General features: G+C 41.2%; 1 protein-coding gene across 1 annotated transcript; it reads left to right on the forward strand.

Moving 5' to 3' along the window:
* DCSTAMP (dendrocyte expressed seven transmembrane protein) lies at window positions 9,860-18,723 on the forward strand. The gene is made up of 4 exons (XM_021389154.1): window positions 9,860-9,910; window positions 14,616-15,666; window positions 16,258-16,572; window positions 17,327-18,723. The coding sequence occupies exons 2-4, from the start codon at window positions 14,653-14,655 to the stop codon at window positions 17,408-17,410; spliced, it is 1,413 nt and encodes a 470-aa protein (XP_021244829.1). The 5' UTR covers window positions 9,860-9,910; window positions 14,616-14,652; the 3' UTR covers window positions 17,411-18,723.

The raw sequence follows: 20,648 nt of genomic DNA on the forward strand, positions 1-20,648 counted from the left end.
GGGGAAAGATCCATCAAGAACCATTAGTTTTGCATTTTTGGCAGTGATAAATAAGAGCCTGCATGTCTCACTCATAGCAATCTGACCCACTGTCACCACAGCGAAAACACACTACCCGCCATCTCACTGTCTCGGTGAATGTCAGTGGGTGCAATTTTTTCCACATGGAGGAATTCAGTGTCTCACCTTTGCTTCACAGGCACTTCCGTGTCAGATGCCATTTTGTCAGACTGCCCCTCTGCTGCCGTCTGTCACAATGCAACAATATGTAATAGAATGTCTGCAGGAAGGTTCAACTTCTATTGTCATACCATCAGTATCCACCTCTGATGTTATGGACCAACATAATAAAACAGGAGGCATTACTTTCGGAGCAGTCCTTGCAAAATACACGGTATTGTTAAAATATAAGTTAAAAAACATTTTAATTATAAATATTTTTCTTAAAACATTAAAAAAAGAGAGAGAGGAACAAAAACCTAAAACTAGTGGGACATTTGACCTTGTTTTTATGAAACTGACACATCAGTCTGGTTTGATGGCAGTGGCTGCAGTTCTTAGTGAGGTCTCAATGTGTTTGTGAGAGATTTTTGATGAAATTTTACTCTTTCTGTACTTCATCCTTGACAATAATTGTTCAAAACATGTGTACTGCAAAAAAACAATGACATTAGGTATGAATAAGGTATGATTGTGAAGTGAAGGATATTTTTCTCTGCTAAGATAGGGATTATGAAAGTCTGGAAAAGAGACATGATCCGATTTTTGAGTTGAATATCTGATTGCAACTCCATACATTCCATTTGAAGATTTGCAGATCATTTATTTATATCAACTGTAAATGGTCTCACAAATATAAATTGCTGATTTTTTTTTTTTTTTTTTACAATCTTGAAACCCCAAGCTGTGGGTTGCAGTTGACATGCTCAAGAGAGAGGATATCATCCAGAGAGACCTAGACACTATTGGGCAGTGGGCCCAGGAGAACATCATGACGTTCAACAAAGGCAAGTACAAGATGTTACACCTGGGTCAAGGCAACCCCCTCCACTAGTGCAAGCTGGAGGATGAAAAGACTGAGCACAGCCGTGACCAGTACTTGGGGGTACTGGTGGATGACAGTCTGGATATGAGCCATCAACGTGCCCTTGCAGCCCAGAAAGCCAACCATATCCTGGGCTGCATCAAAAGCAGCTCAGCCAGCAGGGCAAGGGAGGTGATCCTGCCCCTCTACTCTGTGCTGGTGTGGCCTCACCTGGAGTACTGCATCCAAATGTGGAGTTCTCAGTACAGGAGAGATGTGCGCCCATTGGAGCATGTCCAGAGGAGGGCCACAGAAATGGTCTAAGAGATGGAACACCTCTCCTACAAGGACAGGCTGAGAGAGCTGTGACTGTTCTGCCTGGAGAAGAGAGCCTTCATGGTCCAGGAAGAGGGTGGGCCACACTGTGAGCTGTGCAGGGCCACATGTGGCTCATGGGCCACAGGTTGGACATGCCTGATATAACCTATGTTTCAGATTTTGGACATATCCTTGACCAGCTCTCTTTGTGAGGTACTTCTCTATTGCTGCAGGTCCTTAATGGGCAAAGAACCAGCGCTGACCTCTGTGCTGCTTCTAGAAGATGAGGCTGGTGTCTCCAAACAGTCCTTATCTATCGTAACTATTATTAAGCCCTTTCAGCACAGTGTACCTCAACCCATTAGTAATTATGGTTCGAAACAATGTGTCCTCAAGATAACTGACTTATCTATAAATCTGCCTGTTAAATTCAGTTTCGCACCATATTTTCCTGGTGCTAGCATATGAACTGTACTGCCTGAGCACTTAGAGAAAAACTCAGATTCAACTGAGTAGTTGTCTTCATCAAAGACTCATTGTCAAGTGTTCCTCACACTCCTTTTTTATGTCAATTACCTGTGAAATCATTCATGCTGCAACATGTTGGCTGATCAAAAAATGTACGTTTCCTTCAAATTTCCAATATGCACAGAATGTTTTGTAATTCATCACATCTTGAATGCTACCACTGATTGATTGCAGATTGCAAATGGTTGATTGTATGTTTTCTTCCTAATAAAGTACTCGTGTTGATGAATGCTAGTAGAAGCTGTTGTATTTGCTGAACAAGGGTTAATACATTGGGAGCCTGAATGTTTCCTTCAGCGGAAGTGCAGGAGGAAATAAATCTGCTAGAATAGAAACTGCTTTTCTTCAAAATCACGTATTTTAACATCTAGTGGTGTGATGTGCTTTTGGTTTTTCCTTTATTAGATGTATGCTCAGAATGCCTACCTATAACAACTTAGATAATTAATTGCTGCAATCATTCTACCAAACTCTTTCAAAACAGGCAAAGAATTGGCTTATGATACCAAAAATAGCTATAACTATTGGAAATTTCTTCCATTCTCTCCTCTTTTAAGGAGCTGGCAGCATTGTATTTTGTTTATCGTCATCAATAAGAAAAACATTTTTCTTCTGCACCACATCAAATTTCTTTGTAAATGTCAGTCAGACTTTAATAATGAATCTGAGGTCACAAATTTCTGGATATGTCAGAATAGAATCTGCAGTCCTATCTTTAAGTTTATATCAGTGGAAGCTCACTTTTTACTGGTATTGTAATATTATTTATAAATAAACATTTTACTTCTATGTTTTTGAGTTATCTTCCTCTTTCTGACTAGAAGTGTCATGACTTGCAACTCATGTTGGTAGAATGTGTACCTTCCCTTTTTCTTTCTTTCCTCAAAGAATAATTTAATTGACTCCAGTCAGACAAACCAAATAAACTAAAAAATCCATTACAGAAACTATAATAGCCCAGTATGAATCTTTCTTGTCTAACTGTGTCATCATTCTTATTGCAGCTCCTTCCCAGGATAGCTCTGTTTGCATTTGTATCCTCTTTGTGTCCTCGGATGTCCTGCAAACCAGGGTCCCTGATGAGGCAGAAACAGGAACTTCTTAGTGGTGTTTCCATTTGCAAGTCCCCCTTCTTGCAGAAGTTTCCAAGAGCCTACATGCAGAAGAGGATTGTTACAGGAAGGCTATGTTTAGGATGTGATCAATCCCTTTCTTGTTGTCTCCCACTTACCTCTTACTAAAAATAAAAGGACCACTACCCTTTTCCACATCCATTTGGCAGCCCTACACTGTAGTTTTTTTGCCCTGATTTGCTGGGAGAACTGCTGGGAAATGCTCATTCTCAGTTCCCAGCTTTCATCTCAAATCTTCATTGGTTTTGAGAAGCTGAACTATGCTGTATTTTAAGGGCTAGAATGTTAATATTTTTGGAGTTGATAGAGGCTTAGAATGTCAGGGAAGATGTAATGTCCTGTAAAGTTACAGGACAGATAAGAACCTTGAACAGTAGATACTAATATCTTGTGAAATTCTACCTATTTCAATAGTTCTGCAAACTTGTATTTGCTGAGGTTTGCTTTGTGGGTTTAATTCTGTGCTTTGCCCTTTGTTATAGCAGTTCTTTCACCTCAAAACACTCTATTTCCATGCTGCTTGTAGTATCAAATAATTATCATACACAACAACTAACTTCATTGTGTCAACCACTTCAACCCATTACCCTTTTTTTTCTTAGTTTAAAGCCATTCTTTAGCTAAACTATGTGAGAGTCAGAAAACAACAGTCAGAGAATTCAGTCTTTAGCCAGAAACAGAAAACAGAAGGAAAGACTTTGGAAAGAACAGTGATGAGTATTGTCTTGTAAGCCTTAGGCTGCCTTGCTTTTTTATGTTTAAGAAGGAACTTTCTTATTAGTCACTAACAAAACCCAAACATCCAAGACTGAACAATAGTCCTCTATTGCAAGTTTGAAGCAAGTTAGCAAAGTTATAAAACCCTTCAAAGGGTTATCCAGTTGCTGCTCTTTGGATACTTTATTTCTTTCCTTATCTCACTGGTTCTTTTCATAGCATACAGTAAGGAATTTATTAGTAATGTATCAGATTCCCTGTAAGATATGGTCCATCAAATGCTTTTATTACATTTTCTTTTTGTTTTACATATAAACTTTTCCCTTTGTCACTTTGGCAGTCTTTGCTGTGAGGATGTTTTCACTGGAGCAATGCTAGTTTTATCTATCTGAAATAGCATATATTAGAAAAAAAATAATATGGAATAGTTTCATATCTCATTATATGACTCTCTGAGGCAAAAGTTTTTTGTGGTGCATCCTATTTGTTCTTCATTTCCTTAGAGTCATTTAAAACAGTCAGTTATTTTGTTTGGAATACCTTTTGCTTCAGCAAAGAAAACAATGGGGTATTAAGTGAACAATAAAGGGAAAACAGAGAAAACTGAATGAAAAATCAGACAGATAATGAAGTTATCAATGCATGAATAGGTTGGTGTTGAATTTAAGCTGATGAAAATGATTTGGAATATATTCCTGGAGAATGAGCTTTGAGTATCCCCAGATGTCCCCCAGCTAAAGCAGGAGTTTGCACAGCACATTCAGCCTGCCTCTGAGCGGGGAACTTGCCTAGCTATCCTCAGACCATCCCCAACGCTTTGGCTCAGTGGAGATTACTTCCCCTCTTGGACTTTCTGGAATAACCTCTTGTGCAATTTTTAGCTGGTAGAAGTGACACAGCTTATTTTAAGGGCATTTAAATAGCAGACTTTTATGAAGCAACATTATTTTGAAATGGGTTAAAGTGAAAATACGTGAGTGATTGGGATGAGAATAAGGTAGCTGTAAATGCTCACGCCAGGGACTCTGTCCAAAACAAAGTGCATGAATGCACCAGGGGAATTATCCCCAAAGCCCAACAGGCTGTAGAGTGAAGGCCAAGAATCCCACAGGAAACCATGACCCCTGTAAGAATGTATCTCCCATAATGCTTTTACCATAGACCTGTTAACCCAGGATCTCTCACAGAGGTTGCATTCTCTTTTTCAGTAGAACCAGTTAAGCAGGTGCAGCATTTCATTATATCTGTGAAACACTATGTTTTTTAAAACATTAATTTTATATTCATTAAAAATAACTCTTCTGTCTGCAGTTAGAGATACTAGCTGTTGTTGTCTGCATAATTTGCAGAGAGTGGCATCTCCATAGTAGAAGTTTGTGAAATATAAATGATACAAAGTAACTTACAGTAGTGAAAAGAGGTACTTTCCAGCTTTCGTTAAAAGAAGGATGTGACAGATCTGTGCCGAGGACAGTCACTTCATGATATCTGCTGAACACTCAGTTAGTAATCCATGGGGAGCTATCAGGATTTTCCCATGACCAAGCCATGAGTGTTTTTGTGGAAATCAATAATGCATATCCAGGTGAAAACTTTCTCCTTTCCTGAAGACTGTTAGGAACCTTGCCTTTAGCTCTTCCCCAGCTCAACCTGCAGGGATGCTTCTTTATAACAAGCACCAGGTTACTTCGCATAGCAACTCAAAGACTTTATACCATACAAAGACAACTTCAGCTACCAGCATCAAATGAAACTTTACTCAAACTCAGTAGTATTTGGATCAGGTTTTTCAGTGGGCCCCATCAGAAGTGAATTTCTGTAATCCTGGTTCACTCTGGGAACCATTTACCTCTGGCCATTATATGGCTGGCTCCAGACATACTGCTCATCCGGTGGAGATCTGCTCAGTGCGAGCAATGATCCACTGTCATTATTTCATTTCCTCTGATATTTAGAAAAGAAAATGTAATTGTCTTATTTTAATCTAAATTTCTGCTGTAGCAGTAAAACAGAAACAGTAATTAAAACTATGACTCAAAACAAGACCACAAATATTTACAAATGCTGATCCTTATTTCTTTCCTGGCTCTCTGGAAGCCAATCACAAGGAAAGACTAGTATTGCTAGCTGGTCTTCCTTAAGCAGAAGCAGGCAGAACAGAATAGCAAATGGTTTAAATGTGACACGGTGTTCTCGGCTCTGAACTTGCTTTGTTCTTGCAGAACATGGATATGTCAAGGAAGAAGTAATTTTCTGCATCCTAAAGAAAAGCCCAAAGAAATACACATTGTGCTTGCATATTAAAATAGTGAGAAAACCCTGAGTTATCAAAACTGTGTTAATAGCAGCATCATTATCAGCAGAAATGCATTCAGGAAATGCTAGAACAGTAGGATCTTCAGCAATGCCATTTTTAATACTTTTTATGTGCAAGCAAATTTTGCTAGTCATCATGCAGGGATTAAGAAAAAAAATGAGAAAATTCTGAAACCAACCCCACTTTTTTAATGCAGGCAGTGAGATCCACACTGCACCAGCAGATAGAGGGGAAGAAAGAAACCACAGCCTTTGCAGTATGGTTATTCAAATTAGCAGACTGTCAGTTTTTCCCATTTCATGGTGCTCAGTACTGGACAATATTAGCAGGCAAGTCCAGAAATCAGGCAGCCCCAGCAGCTGTTAGCAAGACAAAATGATGCCGCAGCAGAGGCTGCTGCTGTAGTTTGTGACCTGTTGGATGTGGGCACTGTAGGCTGGCCAGTATCCACCTTGGTCCAAGAGTTCCAAGAGCTGGTTCACAGCTGCACTGGTACCACAGTTTCTGAGGGCCACTGAAATACTCTGCTGTAAAGGAACTGCCCCAAAATCAGTGACACCAGCACACTTCAGAGGTGTGCTGAGAGTTGCAGCACACTGATTGTGAAAGACAAAGAAAGGCTATGAGCACTGACACTCTTCACTTCCAGGACTCAATTGAATGTGTATGTGCCCACAATTCCATGTTCTTGAAACAATAAAGGATGAAGAAAGGGACTCTGACAGAGATGGGTCTGTGTGAACATTATGCAGTTCAACAAGGCCATGGTCAAGGTGCTGCAGCTGGGTTAGGGCAATCCCAAACATGGATACAAGTTCAGAGATGAGTAGATTGAGAACAACCCTGTGGAGAAGGATTTTGGAGTATTATTGGACAAAAATCTGACCATGAGCCAGCAATCTACATTTGCAGCCCAGAAAACCAATCATATCTGGGCTGCATCAAATGAAGTGTGACCAACAGGTTGAGGGAGGTGTTCCTACCCATCTACTCCACTTTTGTGAGACCCCACCAGAAGTACTGCTTTCAGCTTTCAGGGCTCTAACATAAGAAGGACATGGACCTGTTGGAGTGAGTTCAGAGGAGGGCCATGAGGATAGTTAGAGGGCTGGAGTACGTCTCCTGGGAAGACTGGTTGAAAGAGTTGGGGGTTGTTTAGTTTGGAGCCTCTGGGAATAGCAGTCTTCCAGTACTTAAAGGGGGCCTATAGGAAAGGAAGAGAGGCACTCCTTAACAGGAAAGGTAATGACAGAACAAGGGAAAATGGTTTTAAACTATCAGAAAGAAGATATAGGTCAGAAACATAAAATCATACAGCAGTTTAAGTTGGAAAGGACCTTAAAGATTATCTAGTTCCAACCCTCTGCCTTGGGCAGCGTTGCCACCTGGCACAGGCTGCCCAGAGAAGCTGTGGATGCCCCATTCCTGGAAGTGCTAAAGGCCAAGCTGGATGAAGCCCTGGGCAACCTGATCTGGTGTGTGGCTAAACTACCCATGGTAGGGACTGGAACTAGATGGTCTTTAAGGTCCGTTCCAACCCAAACCACTGTTTGGTTCTATTCTTTGTTGGAAGGATACACTGGAGTACGTCTGATCCAATGCTACCCTGCTCAAGCAGAGTCACAATTCTGTGAATCTCTAAGATCTGCTACATGCTGAATCAAAGCTAATAAGTTGGGCTAGATAGAGACTTTGTCTGCCTTAATATGCCCTTACCTGGATCACTTTATAGAATTTTCCCTTATATGATACTATGAACAATATGCTCTGCTAAAAGGATAATTTAATTCATTCCTCCTATAATGAAACTTTAGAAACTTTCTGAAGTTATGGATGGTCCACTATATCTAATTATATCCTTACATTATGCATAATTTAGATGCTATAAGTATTATTCTATTTTCATCTTGCTGCTTGAGGACTTCGTGAACTTGTGCAGTAGTGGCTCTTGAAGTAGCAGGGGTATGGCTGCTCTGTGGAGGGGAAGCTTGGTCATACAGTGAACCAGTGCTCTCAGTACCTGCTGGAAAACCATTTTGTTTGTAAAGTTACATGCAGAGCCATTTCAACTGAGGGCAAATAGATAATGATCATGCCAGCACTTCTGTAGTTGCCAGCTGGAATCTAAGGTTCACAAATAGACTGAGGACAGAAATGAACCTGATGTACAACCCCGGATCTTTGAATTCAGAGTATAAATGAAAATTAATCTCCAATTCAGAATTCAGTAGGTAACATTTCTGCAACAGGCCTAACCATCTATGATATTTCTGAGAAAAGCATCAGGCATATTTTATTCCAAAAATGGTTCTGGAAGTTTAAACATAAACAATAAAGCTGTAAATGCAAGTAAGTTCTGAAAGTGACTGTAAAAGACAGTTTAAAGAAGATATTACTGGAAAGGTATCATAGACATTTACTGAGTAGATTGTGGATAAGAATCCTCTTACTACTGTTGCTGTAATTATCCCTTTAAAGAGGTATAATCAGCCTTTGATTTCCTTTCAGGTAAGTCTGTAGTCCCCTTCCTTTATCAGATAGCCCTGATGAAAACTGAAGGACTAACCAGTTCAATGGATCAGTTCAAGAACTGATAAGATCTGTGCGACTCATTTCAAGAGGAGAAGATGGGTGTCAAAGAACTCTCCCTCCCATACACACAAATACACACACAAAACCATAGTGCTCACAAAAAACAGTAGTTCATTTGAAGTAAAATTTAGAATTGCCAAAAGCTTGATTAAAGCAAAACAAAATTTTTAGAGATTTTCCAGAAAGTTTTAAGAAATATAATCTTATTTAACTACTGAATAAATCCAGAGTAAATAGAAGTCTCTGCTGTGTGTTGCGTTCCCATATCATATCATATCATATCATATCATATCATATCATATCATATCATATCAGTCATATCATATCATTAGAATGGCTTGGGTTGGAAGGGACATTAAAGACCATCTGGTTCCAACTCCCTACCAGGGGCTGGTTGCTACCCACTGGATCAAGCTGCCCAGGGTCCCATCCAACCGTGCCTTGAAAGCTTCCCGGGATGGGACAGCCACAGCTTCTCTGGTCAGCCTGTGACAGTGCCTCACCTCCAAGTGCAAAGTTCTCCCCCTAACATTTAACCTAAATCTCTCCTCTTTTAGTTTAAAACCATACACTCTTGTCCTGTCAGTTTAAAACCCTGTAAAAAAATTGTTCCCCTTCCTGTTTATAAGCTCTCTTAAAGAGAGAGTACTGGAAAGCCTCAGTGAGGTCTCCCTGGAGCTTTCTGTTCTCCAGGGTGAACAACCCCAGTTCCCTCAACCTGTCTTCAGAGCAGAGGTGCTCCAGCCGAGGTGCTCCAGCCCTTTGTTCATCTTCATGGCCTCCTCTGGACCCGCACCAACAGCTCCACATCTTTCTTGCACTGGGGGCACAATATTTACACAGGTCTCTATATGAACATGTGGAGTAAAAATGCTTAGAGCTTCAAAGTTCTTTGGGCACTGAATTGCTGCTAGTTTCAATGGGAAGTACTAAAATAGCTTAGATGTTCCAAACCTAAGGCATTATTTGACATAATTTTAAGACATTGAAATCTGGGACCAGAACTCATTTTCTGCTATCTATTACTCTGCCAAAAAAAAAAAGGTGGAAACTGGCACTTGCAAATTATATACTATATTCGTTCTTGTGCGTAAGTTACTTCCTTATGAATCTTTGTCAAAATGAGAATAATTTCAAAATTGTGGTATGCTTGACTCATCGAGGGAGGGTATGGAAAAGAAATTACTCATGCTATTTTTTGTTAGCATCCATCTCAGTTCCTCACCAAAATCGAGAGACACGGCACCAAGAAGATCCTTCATGCGCTTTACAGGGAGATCTGTAAGTAATACTTTAGGGTTAATATCAAGTAATGATGGATTCCTTTAGTAAGGTAAAGGAACTTGCTTTAAGTTAGTTGTTTCTCCCTTACTGATTGGACGGTCTATTCCTAAGATTCATAAATGTTATAGACCTAGATTCTGCCTGTAATACAGTGAAGTAAAATACAGGAGAAAGGACTGTGTAACCTTCTTTGACAGTGGTATTGTCTATGTTCTAGAGTTGTTTTTGTCAATAAGCAAACTACCATTTTGTTTTCTGAAACTGTGCCCCCATTCCTGCCCGTGCTTTAAGTGAAGCACATCTGCGGATCTTCTGCATCAAGGCCTCCAAACTGTCCACAGCAGCATCAGTGAGAAAGCATGACTTCAAGTTCCATGCTCTTTCCGTAGCTGCCCAGATTCTACAGCTGCCTGCAATGCATGCTATGTCCTGTTCTGAGCACTCAGCTTCAGTCAAACAGTACCCATGCTTACAATGGAGAAACATAGAATTTTTGACTCATCTGACTTTGAATACCTGTCCCTGAGCAACCTGGAGTCTCTTTATAGTAAAGATAGGGAAGAAGCTCTCATAGGATGCAATTCATGTCATAAGAGCTTGGGCTTTTAAATCAGGTCTGAAGTATGGCTCTTGGAAGCTGCACTTCTTATTGACAGACAGGTAGCTCAGATGTGGACATTACAGTATTGACATCTGGTATTAGATCACATTTAAGCAATTTGTAGCATCTTAAAGACCCAATAATATTTCACAAAGTTCATAATTTTCCTGATCCAGTATTTAAAAGAAGAAAAAGAGATCTTGATCAGTTACGATTTTTTGCTTGTGTTGTTAGGGTTTTTGATGGTGGTGGTTTTTTGTATGCTGTGTTTCTGTGGCTGTGTTTTTTTATTATTTCAAGTTCCTAATTGTATGCATTTGGTAATGTGTTTCAATCCTCACCTGTGTTTGTTGTGCTTAATATGATTTACTCTCCTTTCTCCTGCAGTTAGAAGCTAAGAATGTGAACAAAAGAAATGACAGGCTATTAAGGAAGCCCCGAGGTAGTTCCATCCATCTTGATGGATTTTTGATTGGAATTCTATTTCTTTGCTGAATGCCTTGTATTAAACAAGGGAAGTAATGTGAGACTCCCTCTTGTATTTTTGTCTCTTACTAAGCTGTAGTTTATCATTGTATTTTTTCTGATGGTATCCAAAAAAGGGAAGTAATTCTTACATTTCAGTGTAAGAGAATTTCCCATCGCATCCAGGCTGGGAAAACAGGCTGCTGAAAGTGCCAAAAAAGGAAATATTTGTTTTTATGTTCTTGTTGTGTGCTTTTTCCTAATTTCTGTATAAAATCCAAATCAGATTTATGAGGCAAAGAGCACTGTGTAGCTTATGCTTTACCATCAAGAAGGTATAAGTCTCCCATTCCACCTGATCCCTCCCTTTTGTTGTGACTTGTGCTCTGAGATCGGGGCACAGTGCGGGCAGGGGCACTGCTATACTCCCACTGAGCTCTTTCAAATAAGGCTGTCCTGTGGAGAGCTGTGTCTTCACTGCCAATCATAGAATCATAGAATTGTTTGAGTTAGAAGGGACCCTTAAAGGTCGTCTAGTCCAACTCCCCTGCAATGAGCAGGGACACCTACTAGATCAGGGTGCTCAGAGCCCTGTCCAGACTGACCTTGAATGTCTCCATGGATTTGGTCTGCCCTAGCCACTTGCTCTGATTATTGCTATAGTTACATGGGTGCTCCTTATATTTGCAGGGAGTATTTCTGAAACTGTCTTTACCCAGGCTACTGCTTGCTTAGAAATTACAACCGGATCTGAATTTCCGGTATATGGGTGAGTCACCCATGCAAACCCTTTGCTCAATATAATGGAAGAGGCTACTGTTTCCTAAAAATGTATAGTGAGAAAAAGAATGGGACTTGATAATCTAATAGCTTTCATGAAATATTTTGGGTGGTTGATATAAGCTATAAATGAAGACAGACAGTAGAGACAAAGCTGATTTAGCAAAGCATGACAAATGCCATCACATGTTTAAGCCTTCTTCCTGTCTAACTCAGACAAACCTGGTGCTAATCCATATGCTGGAAATTGAGCCCTGGTTGCTCATCAAAGGGCTGGGGCAGGACCAAACTGGCAGTGAAGATGACCATACTGCCTGGACAGTGACCACGGAGAAGTACCCATGGCAGGCAGGGAAAAAAATCATACACGGTGTGAACAGGCACTGTATAACAATGACACAGCTTTAGCTGAAAGCTTGTGGCCAAGCTGGAAAAAAACATTTTCTAGGGATGCTCAATGCTATGCACTTATTTTCTGCTTACTTAAAATCTTTAGGCAATATCTGAAATATCATAAGCAGGAACTTAAATACCTCTTAGCTAAATTGCATTAATCTCAGTACATTACAAGCCTTAAGAAGCATGAAGCAACCTCCTTGCTGGAAAGAATTTGTTTTCATAATTACTCCTGCCAGCATGCCATATGGTGGATGAACATCATACTTCCAGATCTGAGTAAGCACTTCCCAGCAAGGGAAACTAAGGTGTAGAGGGGTTCCCTTTGGGTTCTGCAGAAAATTTAAGTTTGAAGGCAGTTTCTAGCTAACCTCTGTGGTATATGCCACATGAAAACTATGGTGGAAAGACTTTGGCACTTAACAGCAAGAAATTGGTTTTCAAGAGACATTCTTTCCTTATGCTACATTAATAAAGGTAGCAGTTGCCACATTGGTACGTGCTATGAGACAGAAGAAAAAATTGCTTTGTTTCAGACTCCAATTGAAATGAAGGTTTTGTTCCTGTCACTCTCCTGCTAGAATTCCTATCTGCACCCAGCAGCTTTAGGAGAGTTATGTGATTTATGTTTTCAAAAGAAAACAGTCCAGAAAGCTCTCAACGTTTCTCTTTCTTCGAGCACAGAATTAGCCTGTTTCACTGAGCCCACTGATTTATTTCTAACTCTGAGCCAGGAGGTTATTTCCCCTTCTGAAGCACTCGCAGCTGTTTAAGTGCTTACCGATACAAGAATTTTTGGCCTCCATAATTTTTTAGGCCTCCTGTTTTCATCCTTTGTGTGCTTCTCCTGCGCTCAGTAGTTAATTCTGCTGCCAATGTCTTATGGGAGAAATAGAGTGCCTTGCCGACATGCTGTGCCAGGGCTCTGCCCTGGCACTGCTGAGATCAGGGACAGGCTCTGCAGGAGTCAGAAACGCTTCCAGATTTTCCAACCTCCAGTTATCAGGCAGACACCTGAGTGCCTGCCGCAGGCTCCAAAAACCAATGGCTCCAATGCCATCTACCTAGAGCCTATTTACCATATGCTTATGAACACTGATAAGAATAAACAGTAACCATACATACAAACACACAAGACCATGCTTGAGAACAGCTGTGAAATCAGTGCTGCACAACAAAACTCAAAGTGTGTGATTTTCTCAATGTCTTTGCATTATGTTACATAAATGCAAAAAGTTTTTGCAGTTGATTTTTTATGACTTCTAAACTCACGAACAGAACTCCAGGTCTGTTCACTGCCCAAGGTTACTTTAGTGTACAAGAAGGTGCAGCAGTGCTTAAAGATCCTGAAAAGCTGGAGCCCAGTTTCCTGTGCACTGTCTCCCCTCCCCACATTGCTTGCACTCCTTTCCCAAACACATGGGACTTCTACCTACATCTGCCTGCTCTGCTCACCCTCTGCTCCTGTTGCATGCACAGCCAGTGGCGACAGAACAACAAAACCAGTAAACAGTAATAAGGAGAGGAAGGGGAAAATGGCACAGTAAATGCTGGCAGAATTCATAAAGTCAAATGCCAGAAAAATACAGCATGTCTATAAAATAATTGTTTGGTTCCTGGCTACCTGCTGTGTTCAAGTTAAACAAAAGACAAAGTAATATCTTCAGGATGTATTTGTGAAGGCAACTGTTCCTTATTACAGGGTAAAATTGCAACAGTTTATTTTATTTAATTAGTATCTTATTTGTTCTAGTATGTTAAAAGGCTAATAAGCATATAAATTAGAAAAAAATGCGCTAAAAATGTATTACAGAAGAAGAAGGAAAGATGCAAACATGGAGCAAATACAGTCCCCCATCAGACTGAATTAATTTACAGTATGGGCATGCTGTAGGCAGAGAAGAAGGTGAAAAGAATGAGCAATTAGAGTTAACCATGTATGTGGGCAAAGGTGCTGTCCCAGGAGAGACCCAGAGAAGGAATGATGCCTCTGAGACTCAGTCTGTACTGGCCTACCTCCAGCTGAAGGAGGAGACCTCCATTTTTCTTCCTTACCTCACTGTTCCCCATCTCACTGCTTCCCATTTTGCTGCTCCCCATAATCATCTTACATGTTTGTATACGTGGAACAGGTTGCCCAGTGATGGGGTGGATGCTCACCCCCAGAGACATTCAAGGTCAGGCTGGACGGGGCTCTGAGCAACCTGATCTAGCTGTAGGTGTCCCTGCTCATTGCAGGGGAGTTGGACTAGACGACCTTTAAGGGTCCCTTCCAACTCAAACAATTTTATGGTTCTATGCTTCTATACCGAGTCTCAGATTTGGGTTTCATTGGGGCAGCTCAGCTGCCATGTGAGTCAGACCTGTGCTTTTTGTGCTGTGAAGGTATCAGTCAAATACACGTTGTTGTCAGTAGCGTGACCCTGTAACTAACAGCATTTTTGTTTCCTTTCTCTTTAGTTTGAGTCTCTTCAGTCTCAGCAACTATCAGAAGAAAATGGGAGTATTTGCCTTGGCAGCCCAGAATGCCTGGGGAGTGTTTGCATCGGAAAGGAGGCCTGGCTGGAAGTACCTGATGCAGCTTTTTGCCATTTGCTCTGCAGTTGGCTTCCTCTTAAGCGTTATCCTCTTCCTTGGCATCCACGTCTCCCTGGAGCAGCAGCCTCTCTTGCTGCTTTCTGGCCTTGTCTGGGTCTCATTCTCCATCGCGCTCTGCTTCTCCAAACACCTGCGCTGCTTCAGCGCCCTATTCCTTCTCTCCTGCGGGCTGCGGGAAGGAAGGAACGCTCTCCTTACTGCTGGTACAGGTGTCATGGTAGCTGGCAACATCCAAAGTATTTTCCACAACCTAAAGGTTCTGACAGACAGCATAACCTGCCATTTAGAGTATGAGAAATTTGACTTGATAAAATATTACATTGAGGCTGTAAAATGGATTTACGAGAATGCCAATCTTCCCACCGACCTACTTCCTGTGCCAGTAAAGCACGAATTTACATCATCTTACTCAATTTCAGATGATACACTGAAACAAGAGCTGAATGACACAAAACAAGAAATCCAGAGAGTTGCTAACCAGATATCTTTTATGCTGAATATATTGCCCTGTATAGGCCAAAAAGTACTGCCTATAGTGGGGATACTTCTCGTTTGTTTTGGAACTGTGCTTTTCATCAAACATTTTGTGGGCTCTCATAATGCCAAGTTTAAGAATACTTATATCACAAAACAGTTCATCACATTTGATGAGCATCAAAAGCAACAGCAAAGGCCATGCGTTCTGCCACTTACCAAAAAAGAAAGAAAAAATTATGCAACAATCCCATCTTTCAGCTTCACAAGGAAGGAGAGAAAACAGATGCAGCATTTTTTTCTCCCTGTAGTTATTCATCTTTGCATCTGGCTCCTGTTTGCTGCAGTAGATTATTTGTTTTATTGGCTAATTGTTTATGTGAATAAACATCTCCAAGAATTACCAGATCTGGAGATTCAACTCAGACTCTCTCAGCAAGTAAGTGCTTATCTGTACTTTATATTTCTTAGTTTAACTAAGTGTGGAAAACGTTCCCTTCATTTTCAGCAGCTGCAGGAGCAGAAGCACAGCCAATAAACTGACAGTTCCTTCATGGCACTGTAATTCATACGTTTGTTTCAAAGAGGGCCATTGTCTTTACAGCTACATACATAGGTGAAGGTGGATGCAGAAGCACTGCTCATCGAATACTGAGCCACAGCCAAAGGAATGGGCATGCTCTACTCCACGGTATTACTCAGAAAGAATGACTCCCCAGTGGAGGATCTGAGCAGATTTGTGGGAGTGGGAATAAATTAAACCACTGCAGCCAGAGCAGCTAAACATTCTTCTGGCAGATCTACTAAGAATGTAAGCTCTTAGCAGCCCAAACTGTGGGACAGGAGAAATGAAGAAAATGCAGTTTGAAACATTTTTAAAATAGCTAATAAATATATTGCTATTCATAGGCACTGGATGGATTAGACAGTTAATGGTCCTTAGGAAATGTGAATATCCAATGGGAGAAATATTAAGAAAGGAGGGAACCAGTACTATCGTTAACTCTCTTTTTCCCTTTTTCTTGTGCAGAAGAATAGTCTTACCATTGTCATGAATGAGCATATTGCCAAGAATGATCTTTTGAAGATCTCTTTGTTTAAGAACAACTGCATCCCTCAGCCAGAACTCCACCTCTCCACGACATGGCTCCAACTCGGAATAATCATCTTCTTCTTAATCATTTTTGGCTTATTCTCTGGCCTTCTGACCCAACTCAAAATACTTGTGTCAAATTCATTTTATCCTGACATGGAGATGAAACGGATACAATATTTACATGCAAAATTACTCAAGAAAAGAGCAAAGCTACAACAGAAAGCTGTCAAGAATGTGTTTGCTAGAACGGTAAGCCATCAGCACAGTGGAAAAAATCTCCCTCTCAGCATCGTAGGCAGATTCCTATCCAGGAAATTCTTTTAAACATTTCTTAATTTCAAGTATGTGCTAATAGACTTTTCCCAGTGCTTGCCTACACAAGGGATGGAGGCAACTTTCCTATTGGTACGATTAGATTACAAAACTGTTTTGTTCTGCCCTTCAGTTCACATGCATCAGACACAAAATGCACCCCAATGAGAACATGTTGGAAAGACTTAGAGCTCTAACAGAATCACAAAATCACAGAATTGCAGCGATTGGAAGGGACCTCAGGAGATCACTGAGTCTGACTTGAGGAGAAACTTGTTTTCACAAATGTCTGATAAGCACCTCCATTACAAAGAGTATTTCTGCAATGTAGATGGCAAATATCAGGCATTTGTGAACAGGGCCTTATTGTTGTAAAGCATGTTGTTACTTAGGAAAACAGAAGGTAATATATTTCTGTTTTAAAAGCACAGTTGTGTTGGAACTGCAAATACCATTAGGAAACAGAAATTTTTAATTGTAAAAACATTAATTACATATATATATACATATATATGTACAAATGGAAAAATACACATGCATATATTTAAGGCAAATACTTACATATTGCTGCAGACATGTCCATATTTTTTCTTTTATTTGTTTTTGATAGCTTTCAATACTGACTATAGCATCTGAGTGAACTGTAACTCAGAAATACTATGACCTAAGCATCATATTTCTGTATTTTCAGGTCAATTTTTGGTTCCCAATACTCAGGGCAAGAGAGGCAGTGAGGAAGAAAGAAAAGGCTGCATTGAATGACAACATGGTGTGAAAGAGACCAAGCAAATCTTCGGATAAGGCTAGGTATATGCTTCTGTCGTCTGAATGAATAAATACTTAAAACTTTCCAGTAGCAAGTGTCAGAAGTTGTTTTCCACCTGAAAAACTGAAAAACATCAAGTCTGGGGCAAAGATGACTCTGTCTCTGTGGAAGATGACCAGGTGAGAGAGCACTTCAACGAACTGGACATACTTAAGTCTGTGGAATGTGATAGGATGCACCCATGGGTGCTGAAGGAGCTGGCTGTCATTGCGAGGCCATTCCCAGTTGTCTTTGAAAGGTCATGGTGGCTGGGAGAGATTCTTGAACACTGGAAGGAAGCAAATGTCACTGCAGTCTTAAAGAAGGGCAGGAAGGAGGATCTGTGACATAACTGGTTGTTCAGCCTCACCTCAGACCCTTGGAAGGTGATGGACCCTGGAATCCATTTCAGGTCAGAAAGCTGAACTAGGACATTGAGCATAATAAAAACGTTTTTACTTTGAGAGTGGTCAAACGGTGAGGTTATGGAGCCTCCAGCCTTGGAGACACTCAAAACACAACTGGAACGGCCCTGAGCAACTCAGAGCAGTGGAGTCACAGTGCATTAACCCTAGAATGGCTGCCAGCCCCAGCCGCTCTGTGACTCCCTGCCTGTCACAGAAACCTCTGCAGAAAACATAAGACATCCGCTGCAGAAACTTGTTCTGATTTGTGCATGCTCTGTGCCAACACCAGCTTGCCATCACACAAATACTGCCATAACAGCCATCTTGGTGTCATGCACTCAAGCAAACTAAGGTCCTGTGTGTGACTGCACACACACATACCTGTGTGCTGAAGGGGAGCTGAACCACAGACAGAGGAAATGTTTGCTCTTCCCTGCCTCCCTATGGCTAGGGGACCAAGAAAAATGGCATATTGTTTTTGAATTCTAAAAAAAATCCTCTTCAGGGCCTCAGAGACATTAGGGTTCATCCCACTGGCATAACAGCTCCTGCCCTGAGGTATAGTATGAGGCCTACTCCTTCCAGGCCCAGTGGTGAAAACACCCACTGACTGAGGTCCACGTTGTGCAGCTGTAAGGGTGGGTCTGTCTCTCTCTAGGTGTTGCAGAGACATACTCCTCATTCTCTGTAGCCCTTACAAGGTTTGTTTTCTCCCATTTGTTTCTGTCCTGTGAGCTGGAGAAGTCTGGGGTTTTGCTGATCTTCAGCTGCCTCCTCTGCATGTTGATCAGTTCCTCCCATTGCCTGTTTACTGTAGACCTCAACCACATGATTACATATTTTTATTTCTTCTCCTTAAAAAAAAAAAAAAAGTAAAGAAGTCTACAAGTTACAATAAAAAGACAGTATTCCATCCACAATTACTTCTGTTCCTCTTCTTTCCTACCCTTTTCTTTCCTGGATTTTATTTTGGCTCTGTTCCTCTGTCTTCATCATTCAGAGTCCCCTTTCTTCTTTTGCCATGTTCTCTTCTGCTCCAGTAGATCATACTTCCCCACGGATAAAAACCATATATTTTTTCTTTCTGCTGAGTAAAAGTGAACTACGTTTGAAATTAAGGGTTTTATTTATACATTTATTGTCTCAGTGGAAGTTTTTAACCTCTTTCCTCATGGTGGGCATTGTCTCTAGCTGCCTCTCTAGGGGCTGTCAGAAATGCATCGCACACCCACAGTGCTCAGAAAAGACTGAGGAGAGGTCTGGATTTGACTTTTGACCCCTTCATCCCTTTCCTTCCTCCAGTTCACAGCAGAGCTAAACTTTCTTTTTAAGTGTCCTTCACTACTGTAGGAGTTGTTTGATTTACTGTGAAAAATCCTTTAATTGGATCAAATCTGGTTTGCAAAATTAATGAAAGGCCGACCTGATTGTCTTGTGAAGATAATTCAGAGAGACATGTTGGCTCTCCTGACCCTCCTGACACACAGCACAAACAAGGCTGTTTCCTATCAAGAACTGTGTTTACGGAACTCTCCTCATTACAACCCCAGGCCCTGGATTTGGCTTACCTTCATAGCTAAGCGGAAAGGCGTTTTTTGGGTTGCTTCAGTGCTCATTTCATGTGGGCAGCTGGGTGTGCTGAGGCAGAGGGAGCTGCTTTCACCCCTCCTGATCTCTGCTCTGTCAGCATAGTGATACCAACTGCTTTGGTTTTCATCTCAGTCTAAATGGCCTAGATACTATAAAATAAATAACAAAGGAGTAGGCGAAGTCATTCTTCTAGTTCTGTTTTACACTGGAAATGGAGAAAGTAAGGGTCAAAGGATCACTATTTGCTGCTGATGAAATAAGACCTATGAATGAGGATTTTACTGTCGACTTAATGAGTACAGGCCTCAAAATACAGGACTATACTCTGCTGAGTACGAGAACAGCTTCCTGCCTGTGTCACTGTGGTACACCATGCCAGCCCTGCCCTCCAGTGGCCCCGCAGAGCAGCAGGCCCGACGATGCTGCTGGACTTAGCTCTGGGTGCTGCAGCAGGAGAGGAGTGCTTAGTGCAGGTGCTGGCACTGTGCCCCTCAGCTCTTCACAGGGAGCTGGGCAATGAACCCACTGTGGCCATGCAAGCATTTCTCTGTCAGATTATGAGGATGAAAGAAATATCAGGTATGCCAGGATCCCCCAAATCACTGTTCCTGCTCTCAGAATCCTTATTAACAGAGAGAATGGGGTTCTAGCAATCCCAAATGTCTGTCTGGATGGGGAGAGTGACAAAAATACCATTACTTTTTTTTCCTTTCCTTACTTAACTGAATTTTAACCTTTCTGTACAGAAACAGAGGGAAACCAGCAGAGTCCCAAGAAGTGCACAGCAGGGACAAGGCTGTTCTGTGCTTCAGCCCTGGCAAAGCAGATCCTCAACTGCTCTGTCCTGAGATCTACTGCTTCTGGAAAAAAAGGGGGTTTAAGACAGCAATGCCAGCTCTCAAAGCAATCAGAATCCATTGTGCCTGAGTGGTCAATGGACAGAAAGAAGAGTCAATGAAATCCAGCGTTTTTCTCAGTAGAGGCTGGAGAATGTGCCTGAATGATGCAGGATTCAAACATCTGCAGGAAAGCAATTGTTCTACTTCCCTGGGAAAGGCCCAAGGAAACTGTATGGGCTGCAGAAATCATCTCTAATCCAGCTTTCCAAGGCACTGTGGTGCAGCTGTTGTCTTAGGAGAGCAGTTAGAGCACAGGCCCAGCAATAACTTTGTGCAAACATAAATTGCAAGCGGTAGCCAGGATGAGGCTGT

This window comes from Numida meleagris, chromosome 2 (genome assembly GCF_002078875.1).
Source record: "Numida meleagris isolate 19003 breed g44 Domestic line chromosome 2, NumMel1.0, whole genome shotgun sequence".
NCBI classification, from domain to species: Eukaryota; Metazoa; Chordata; class Aves; order Galliformes; family Numididae; genus Numida; species Numida meleagris.

What these genes read in the sequence shown, in the direction of transcription:
- DCSTAMP (XM_021389154.1), top strand. Translation starts at nt 14,653, where the DNA reads ATGGGAGTATTTGCCTTGGCAGCCCAGAATGCCTGGGGAGTGTTTGCA. An exon ending in AACTCAGACTCTCTCAGCAA is followed by an intron (nt 15,667 to 16,257) that starts GTAAGTGCTTAT and finishes TTTCTTGTGCAG; the next exon opens with AAGAATAGTCTTACCATTGT. An exon ending in AGAATGTGTTTGCTAGAACG is followed by an intron (nt 16,573 to 17,326) that starts GTAAGCCATCAG and finishes CTGTATTTTCAG; the next exon opens with GTCAATTTTTGGTTCCCAAT.